Here is a 9,955-nt window from a genome sequence, read left to right as displayed (position 1 = left end):
CTACAGTTGCTATTGGTAATGGAATTGAATTGTTTATTGGTGTTATTTGTATTTTATTTCACAAAAAGAATGTGAATTTTGGTCATTAATTAGTGGAAGCCGTTAAAGAGAAAAATCAATGAAGATATATGGATATATATGGAGTATGAAAATTTCTTATAAATATCCATTAACAATTTTTTTTTGTATTTTTAAAATTTTTAAAATATCTAAACACTAATTAAATGATTTATGTGGATCCAATGTCATTTAAATGGTTTTAGACATTTGTTGCTAATTATTCCATGTTTCTTTTTAATTATGAAGTTTGTTGTCCCTCTATGTTAATGTTCTTTACTGGTCACGACTAGGGGTATAAATGAGCCAAGTTAAGCCAAACTTTGGCTTTGATAGCCTAAGCCTGTGTAAAATATTTGGAACTTATACTGATCTATTAGGCTATTAAATACTTGATTTATGGTCTGCCATATTATAAAAAGCTAAAAAAATCGAATACGACTTGTAAGGCCTACCAAGTTGCAAACTAAAGTTTGTAGGCTCAGATCAAATTAAAATATAAAAAATAAAAAAATTTATTCACAAAGACCACATTGAATCAATTTTCATTAACATCACATGAAATAAGCTTTCATTAACATCACATGGAATAATGTTACCAAAGATCACATGAAAATGTGCATAAAAATCACATTAAAATTCATATATGTTTATATATTTTGCACTTTCTTTACTATTTTTTTATATTATATTCTAAATTTTAAATAAATAACTATTATTTGTTAAAATAACATCGATCCTATTACTTTGAAAATTTTAAGTAAATTTTTTTCCTAATAGATTTGTGTAGTTATGAAATTTTTTGATAATTTGATATACCAATTTTTTTGGCTCCGGCTAAAATTAAATCCTGACTCCGTTAGTGAATGCCTGCATAGTCTTTTCTTGTAGTTTGTCTTGCTAATGGCAAGGAAATCACTCATTCACTATATATTTACGAACACTGTACCTTTTTTTATTTAATTTTCTCCTATTATTTTAAACTACAGGATAAAGACATATAATAAACATAAATAAAATTTATTATCATTATGTTAAGAGTAATTTGAGTAACATAACGGATGAAAAGTTTATACAATAAAGATTCAAAATGCAAGCTTAAGGATGGAAGCAGATTCTGGTTTGGAGGTGGCTGCTTCTTTTTCTGGGGCAGATTTTGGTTTGGAGGTGTTTGTTTTTTATTTTCTGCTTCTTGTGCACTTCTGCAAGGATAAGGTCTCTTTAATTTCGGACGGGACGTTGGAGCTGGTGGCTCATTTTTGGGCGCCACCGGCTCGTCTTTGGGAGCTCCTCGGCGTCGCTTGGGATTGTTTTCCATTGGACTCTGACTTAGCATAAAGAACAAGAAATGAATTTTTTTTTATCAATATATACTATTTTTTGTTATTCTTATAGGAAGAGATTAAGAGAATAAATGTGAAATCAAGAGAAAGAAAAGAAGACTGCAAGAAAAGGAGGACCTAATCGAAGTAAAGATCTCTACCAATATCTTCTTGCATGTATTGTGTATTTTTACTCTCTCTTTAAAAAAAATATAACAACAAAAAATAAAAATTATAGTGTGCAACATTGAGTTCTGACTTAATAATTAATTAATAATCACTATATATTAAATTTAATTATTACTAATTAAATTACAACTCATTAATAATTATATTAATTACTAATTATAAAGGAATTATTAATTGAATTAGTATTCATAAATTACTATTCACTGATTACTCAGAAGGATAATGGACTCTTTATGCATTAGGAGATAATAATCTCCTATTTAGACACAATCTGAACGTGTTCCACACTTAAAAAAGAAAAAAAAAGAAAATAAAGGCTCAAATTCTTATGAATGTGTGATGTAAAAAATACGAATTTGGATCCTCTCGTATTAAGAAATTGTTATGTTATTTTTAAAATTATATATTTTTTCTGTGCAATTTTATCATCAATGAATAACTATGATTAAATAACACATCAGCTATAGTCTATAGAGACGAGAACGAGACTATCCGCATCCGGGGATGCTTTCTTAAAATCAATAATTAATAATTAAGTTATTAATCACTAATCGTTTAATAAAATAGAGGCGCACCTTTCATTGGGTTGCTGATTGTGTTGGATAGGGACTTAAAAAGGAGGATATGCTTCTTCATCAGTGGAGTATTAGGGTTTTCAGAGTTGCAGTTTAGCTTCATTTTTTCAACCTATTATTCAGTGTATATTCCACGACACGTTAAAACGGTGCGGTTCCTCCATTGATTCCTTTTGTCATAGAGCAAAATAGAAAGCTATTGATCGTGTCCTTGCAATACGGCACTACATTCTGTTCCTTCGTTCGCATGTTATTGCTTCACTGTTTGTTCTAAATGGATGCTAAAGCTGACACTCCTCAAAACCCATCTAAAAGGTCAAATTTCTACTCCTTAATTGCGTGTTTGTTTTTACTTTTTTTATTGTTTTTTTTCTTTTTCCATGATGAACCCCGTGTCTGCTTTGTGAGTGTTCAATTGAAAGCCTGCCTAACCATATAATTGGGACTGTACAGTATTGCTTCTTGTAAGAATATTCGTTATTTTTCAATCAGTTTGTGTGGGCTAATGAGTATCTTTTCTATATTATAACTGCCAAAATTTGCTTTTGTGTTTGTTCTTTCCCAGCATGTTGTAAATTTCATTAAAAAAAAAGAATAAGAAGAATAAATGATGGAATCTTCCATGCTTCCGAGTAGAATTAAATATATATTGAAATGGATTCTCTTATCTTAGTCTTTGTTTTTTTTTTTTTTTACCCCTTGTTTATAATTGTTTCTTTGCATGGCTTGTTTAAAGAGTAGTTGATTCCTTCATGCAGACACAAATGCTCGGCATGCTATAGGCAATATAAGAAGAGAGAGCATCTCATCGAGCATATGAAAATTTCATACCACTCTGTCCATCAGCCAAGATGTGGGGTCTGTCAAAAGCACTGCAAATCTTTTGAGTCTTTAAGGGAACATCTTATCGGTTAGTTATAATTGCACATTGAATCTGATGTCAGCACTCAGCATTTTTTAACTCATTATTTGTCTTTTTATGTGCTCCTTGCTTTCCTCTATGTTTTAGGTCCTTTGCCAAAGGGAATTTGTTCAAAGATTTTCTCTCAACAGGGTTGTCAACTTTGCTTGACACTATTTGATAGCCCCAGCTCTCTCATTGAGCATAGAGAAACATGTCGCCTATCTGCCCCTGCTCCTCTAGTAAGTAGTTGATTATTGACAACCTAAAGTGTTTATAAATGTCTTATGTTTACTATTCACCTTGACCAACACGATCAGTTTTTATTGTCTTCTGTTCTATGTTCTTGAGGAGGTTTATGTTGTGAATGGAACTGTTGCAGGGAACAATCGCATTGCCCTATATAGGCTCCCAAATTGATTGTCGAGGTCCTTCTGATGAAAACCATGCTGGCAGGCGCCCTTTAGCAATTGCATTGGACTGTGAAATGGTTGGTGGGGGAAGTGATGGATCTCTGGAACTCTGTGCTCGAGTATGCTTGGTTGATGAAGATGAGAACTTAATATTTCATGCCTATGTACAGCCTCAAATCCCTGTCACTAATTATAGGTATTTCAGACTTGTATAATTGTTTTCCTTTACTGTTAAAGAGAAAGGTGGATAAGGAAAAAAGAGTGTTGGGGTTGACTTTGCTTGACATATTCAGATATGATATAACTGGGTTGACAGAAGAGTATCTTAGAGATGCCATTCCGCTTAAGGAAGTTCAAGAAAAGGTATTGCAAATTCTATACAATGGAGAATCCATTGGCAAAGTTAGATTGGATGGTGGAAAGGCCAGGCTTCTTGTGGGGCATGACTTGGCACATGATTTAGATTGCTTGAAATTGAATTATCCCGATCACATGCTCAGGTAGATGTTTCTTGAGAAACTTAGTTATACTAAATCATTCTTAACAACCACGTCTTTCACTCATTTTCTTTTTCAGCCTTATAAGGAGTTGTCCTCTAATGAATAAAAAAACAATTGTTGGAAATCCATGAATTCCTTCTGTCGCCCCCTGCCCCTTGTTTTTGTTACTTCCAAGTTCCAAGGTTATGAGGTGTATGGTAGAATTCACTTTTTGAACTATATAGTTGCTATAGTGATCAGTTTTTTGTTAACATAAATAAGTTTCCAGATATGGTGATCCATCCTATTCCGTTGCTTGGATTTTTCTTATATTTAATATTTTAATTATGCTAGGTTGATTAGATTTTCAGTTGGAATGAACAGTTTCTAATTTGAGAGCAGACTTTTGTATTTATTAGAACTCACTTATTGCCTATGCTTATATTTTGTGCTGCAGGGACACTGCAAAGTACCGTCCATTGATGAAAACAAACTTGGTCAGCCATTCGCTCAAGTATCTTACCCAAACATATCTAGGGTAAGTTAATTTTTTCCTCAAGCTTCTTTCATTCTTAAATTGCTTCTTCTAATTTGAGTTTTACTTTTTGTTTATAAAATCAAATTGACACGATCTATCTTTTCCACTAGTGTGTACATTGACCTTCAATTCAATTGGCCCAAGTTCATGATAGATTCTTTGAAATTTCTTTTCTTTTCTTTTTCTTTCTTTCTTTTTTATTGTTTGGGTAAACAACACTTTCTAATTTTGGATATGAATAAACTAATTTTGAAGTTATTGCATATGTGGATGTGTTTTATAAATTGGGACGGTTCTCTGGATGCTTAGGAGTGTTAGTGCAGTACAAAGAACTTTGCTTTATTTTTTTTAAACTCTTGCAGTTTTCCACATCTATTGAAAAACATCAATTTGTTGGCGAAAGCAGCAAAAGGTTTATACACAGAGGCTGCTTTAATCATTTTCTGTTGGCAATGTTACAGTTCACATAGTATAACCATTAGCGACTGTAGTAATTGAAGATCCTATAATGTTTTTACCTGTCTCCAATATATTTATGCTTTGGCTTTACAGTTATGATATCCAATCCGGCACTCACGACCCATATGAAGATTGTATTTCTGTCATGAGACTGTATAAGAGAATACAAGGTCAAAATCATAAGGAGGAAGGCTATGGAACGTTGAGTCCACGTAACAAAATCGTTGGCATTTCTGATTGTTGGAGATCCAAGCAAGTTGACAACCTCACACCAGATGAACTCTATGCCATGTCAAGATCAGACTATAAGTGTTGGTGTTTGGATTTGAGGCCAAGATCGGCAGCCTGAATTATTTGATCACCGCATTTGTCCATAACATCATGTCATAGTGTATATTGTTAGAATTTAATTCTGGATGGACTAACTTATATAATCTATAATATAATTTTAATAAAACTTATGAATAATAGAACATATATTAAAATTAGACTTGTTTGACTTAGATTTTTTTGTTGACTATTCCCATCATCAAAATTTTGTTTTATGGTTATTACTTATTAGCTATGTTCATGAATTTCTTTGATTGAGCCTTTTCTGTGTTGTTTATGATGGGTCATATAACAAATTGGGCTGATAAGAAAGGAGTCTTTGTTCTCTATCTCGCTAAGTATTATAAGAATATAAGTGCCAGTTTTTTCAATACTTCCTAGAGAGGGTTTTCTCCATTCACCTTTCCATTGACACGCAGTTATTTCTTTTATTATGGAACGCTCTAGTGTTTTTCAAGTAATATTTTAAGTTAAATCAGATAATATTATAGAAAGGATTTGTGTCTTTGATTTTAAACGAGTTCTTCTGTTTCTTCAGAAGCTAGATGTGTATGGGAAATTGTTTTCCAATGTTTCTTTCTGTATATATCTTTCCATGGGGGAAATTGTTTTGTAATTGTAATGATCCTTTTTGAGCATATAAATAATGTGACATGTGAATATTGTATTGATGAGACTGAATAAAGACAGGTGCTTAATGATGGAGCTTTTGTGGATATCTACAGAGCTTTGTTCAAACCAGCTGTCCTTATTTAGAGACTCATCTGCATCATTGATAAATCCTTAAAAACGCATAAATGGAGATACACGGCTTGTTCTTGATCGAGTTTCAACGAAGCAACTCGTAGATCTAATGGCTGTTTAAAGTGTCACTAGTGATGAGAGGTTATATAAAAGAATAATGTTATTCTAACAATAGTTGTATGTTTGACCAAAGATTAGTTATATTTAAATTTTGATTAGAAATAAAATAAGAGAGGTTGTCTAATAGTAACTATAACTATTTTTTTTTTAGTACAATAACTATAACTATTTAGTATAGGTGTTTTTGCATAATTTCTGTTAAAATTATGACGGGAGTAAGTCGAAATAGTATTGGTTCAATATTTTACGCGTTCATTATACCAAAAAATTAAAGATATTTTACGCGTTCATCACATGGAACACATACGCTAACTTGTAAAATATAATATATTTTATGAGATAAGTTATTTTGCCTACTTCTATTTTGCCTACCTCTTTCGTTATCGTTAGATTACAATCTCATCCAATGATAGAGACTTACGGTATAAAATCAACCTTTTTATCCCTTCCTCTCTCCCACTAATCCTCATCCTTTCTCTCTCCTCCCATTTCTTTATAAAATCTAAAATCAACTCTGGTATGGTGGAGAGGAAGAGAGAAATGGGAGGAGAGAGAAATGATGAGGATTAGTGGGAGAGAGGAAGGGATAAAAGGGTTAATTTTATACCGTAAATCTCTATCATTGGATGAGATTGTAATCTAACGGTAATGAAAAGGATAGCCAAAGGTAGGCAAAATAGGAGTATACAGAATAACCTATCTCATATTTCATTGTACTTAGTGCGTTTTGTTGTTTTGTATAATTAAATGTTGAGAAAACATTTGAATTCTCATGTTGTGACCCTTCGATTTGCTTGCAAAGCTTTTTTTTTCATTTTCTCTTTTTAATAAATGTGAGACGCATCACTAATTGAGTCACAATATGAGAATTCAATTCCTATGCAATATTAAAAAATCAAACCCCTTAAATGTTATATTTACTATATTTTTTTATCACTTTTTATTATCAATTTGTTATTATTAGATCAAAATTAAATTAATAACTCTTACTTAATGTTATTTTGTAACCGTTGATTTAATTTTTATACAACAATAACAGAGTTGGAGATAAGAATTAATAAGAAAAAATGACATTAAATATCCTATCCTTAATAGATTAATATTTACGAAAACATTGAAATTACACTAGATCTTATTTAATGGAAAAAAATTCATGCAGGGATATGATTTTGTGTTCCTTTTAAATAAAGTATTTTACAATAATATTTAATTAATTATTATTTTTTTTTATTTTTTTTCTAATTTACTAAACATTATAATAAAATACTATATTCCATTTAAAAAGACAGAAAGTTATAAAGGACAAAAACTTTTTTCCTTATTTAATTTACCATTATGTATAATTCAGCTCATCGTGCATCCAATCAAACGATCAGTTTTATAACATAATAAATCATGTTATCCGTCATTATTTCATCTAAATAATTAATAAAATTGTGCATTAAAATAAGAGAAAAACATCTATCCTTTTAAAGGATATAAATTTATATTTTTTTAGATACTAACCGTTGATTTTCGTCTATGAACGGTTATAATTTATTGGGCAAAACTTAATAGGCCAAATTTATTATTAATTAATTAATAATTTTAACTCAATAAATTATAACCGTTGATGGACGGAGATCAACGGTTAAGATCTAAAAGTTATAAATTTATATCCTTTAAAAGGATAGATGTTATTCCCTTAAAATAAATTTAAAATTGAAAAAACAAAAAATACCTATTATCTTTTACCATTCTAAACACTCTATTAGGTAGCAGGTTATTAAACCATGCTGTAATTTGTATTGCTACCCCTTTGTCAATTTGTTATTTTTCAAACTTTCCTTTCCAAACCAAAACCACAGAAAAATTGGTTCAAAGTGGGAATCAAAGTGTTATATAAAAGAAAAAAAAAATGATGTAACCAACAACACCAAAAAAAATCACCGACACCCAATACGAAGAATCGTAACAACTTCCTTCACAAAAAGGCAAAATCATAAACTAAAAGAAAACCAACCAAACCTAAAATTATTTACTAAAAACACAGTAAAATAAAAGAACATCAACAAGATAATCAAGAAGAGGAAGAGGAAGAAGATTAGAATCAAGATGCAGCAACACCTGCAGGAGTCAACCCAGCAGCTTCTTCTTCGTCCAAGAACAAATCATCCGTCTTCCTCACGGCGGCGTGCGCCACCACCAACACCGCTCCGATGAGGATCGCCACCAGGATGTTGAGCGTGGCGCCGGTTAACAGCAGCAGCACGACGGTGAGCAACGCCATCACGATCAGCACGACGCGATCGCTGATGAGGCGGCCGGCGACGACGAGCGGCTCGTCGCGGAGGAAATAGAGGAAGAGCCACGCGCCCATGAGGACAATGAACACGATGAGCGATATTGGGTGCCATAGGAGGCTCAGGAACAGCACCAGAAGCATGATTATAGCGTAGTTCATCTGGAAGTACCCGATGTTCACCCGAATTCGCGAGATTGCGTCGGAGACGCCGCCGGGAAGACCGAACGATCGGAGATTGAACATGATCTTCCATGGCCGGCGAGTGCCCAACCCGGTTTTGATCCTTTGTTTGGCGCGTGAGATGAACTCGAGGTTCGTGGACGGTGAAGACGAGGTTGGGATTGTTCCGTAGGTGGTCATGGTTGCGAACTGCGAAGACGAGGAAGAGAACCAAACAAGTTGTGTTTGTGCTGATGTTAATGTTGACGACGATTTTCACAGTGGGGAATGAGATTAATAGAAGGGGAATTTTATTAATTAATTAATTAATTATAAGGTGCTTGTGGGGTTCGTCATGCAAATTGGAAATTAACAATATTTGAGTCTCACTTTTTGAATTTACATCTCGTGGTTTCGTGGTGGTGTTGTTGATGATTGATATGTAGTTTCCAAACGAGTGACGACATTTAATTAGTGTTTCTTTCATTTGGTTGTAATGCTAACTAAAGCAATTTCACGCTTCAAGAGGTGAAAAACCGTAGATCTCTCCATAGAGGTATTGAGTAGTTTAGTGAGGAAACAAATTTAACTTGATGGCCAAAGTTTTTTATTTTTGTTTTTTCATTATGGTTTGGTTTCAAAAGAAATTGTATGGTTTAGTAGTAACAAGTAGTAAGAAAAAAATATAGTAATTATAACTTGTCCTTAAATTGAATGTTATAATGTTTAATACTGTTTATATGCAAACGAGACTAATTTCTGATTGAGCCAACTAGATAACTTAATACTTTTAATGGTAATCTCATCTAACAGCTTAAGTTTTTAGATAAATTGATTCTATATATGATATTAGAGTTCCATGTGATTCTCATCGTTCCCCACTTTCTTTTAAGTGACTCTGTGTAAATTTGAATTTTGGAATTTCAATAACTGATTGTCCTTAAATTAAATCTGCAGCAACTATCGTTCATTGCAAACCTTCACTTTTAAGTCTATTAGCATATAGAATTAATATTTTTACTTTTGCTGAGCTGTACAGTTTGTTATGTGGTCACATGGTATTTTCTGTTGATGCTTTCTGTTAGCAGTAGTGAGGTTAGTGTGTGTGCATGTGCACTCTTTTCTTACTCCTTTTCTGTTACGATTGTAAGGGGCTACATATACTGCCTTTTGTACTCTTTCTCAGCAAGCAATGCAATGAGGTATATTCAGAATTTGTTTTTGGTACTCTGAATCTAATATGGTATCAGAGCGTCCCTGTTGTTGTAGCCCTTGCCACTTCCATGGCTCGTGGCAACAACAATCGCCCACCGGATTCTTCTTCCTCTAATCTTACTGCTACTGGGACCTCATCTTTAATGGAGGATTCCAGCAGCCCCTATTTT

The 9,955-nt window shown here is 32.7% G+C and overlaps 2 protein-coding genes across 2 annotated transcripts; one reads left to right on the top strand and one right to left on the bottom strand.

Annotated features, from left to right (window-relative positions):
- Positions 1–2,177: 2,177 nt before the first annotated feature.
- Positions 2,178–5,400, top strand: LOC133291814 (uncharacterized). The gene is made up of 7 exons (XM_061490146.1): positions 2,178–2,458; positions 2,902–3,053; positions 3,153–3,286; positions 3,427–3,653; positions 3,751–3,957; positions 4,394–4,474; positions 5,027–5,400. The coding sequence occupies exons 1-7, from the start codon at positions 2,418–2,420 to the stop codon at positions 5,280–5,282; spliced, it is 1,098 nt and encodes a 365-aa protein (XP_061346130.1). The 5' UTR covers positions 2,178–2,417; the 3' UTR covers positions 5,283–5,400.
- A 2,583-nt stretch (positions 5,401–7,983) lies between these two features.
- Positions 7,984–9,153, bottom strand: LOC133291815 (PRA1 family protein F3-like). Its single transcript, XM_061490147.1, has one exon. It carries the CDS (start codon positions 8,769–8,771, stop codon positions 8,217–8,219), a length of 555 nt encoding a protein of 184 aa, XP_061346131.1. The 5' UTR covers positions 8,772–9,153; the 3' UTR covers positions 7,984–8,216.
- Between the last annotated feature and the right edge of the window lie 802 nt (positions 9,154–9,955).

Source organism: Gastrolobium bilobum, unplaced genomic scaffold (genome assembly GCF_033153095.1).
Source record: "Gastrolobium bilobum isolate Gb01-03AN ecotype WA unplaced genomic scaffold, APGP_CSIRO_Gbil_v1 utg69795, whole genome shotgun sequence".
In the NCBI taxonomy this organism is placed as follows: Eukaryota; Viridiplantae; Streptophyta; class Magnoliopsida; order Fabales; family Fabaceae; genus Gastrolobium; species Gastrolobium bilobum.
Note: the sequence above shows the minus strand (reverse complement) of the source record. Positions and strands in the feature narration are given on the sequence as shown.

Excerpts from the sequence above, each read along its gene's own strand:
- LOC133291814 (XM_061490146.1), top strand. The coding sequence starts at position 2,418 with ATGGATGCTAAAGCTGACACTCCTCAAAACCCATCTAAAAG. Across the intron at positions 3,654-3,750 it reads ATCCCTGTCACTAATTATAG|ATATGATATAACTGGGTTGA; the intron begins GTATTTCAGACT and ends TGACATATTCAG. Across the intron at positions 3,958-4,393 it reads TATCCCGATCACATGCTCAG|GGACACTGCAAAGTACCGTC; the intron begins GTAGATGTTTCT and ends TTTGTGCTGCAG.
- LOC133291815 (XM_061490147.1), bottom strand. The coding sequence starts at position 8,771 with ATGACCACCTACGGAACAATCCCAACCTCGTCTTCACCGTCCACGAAC.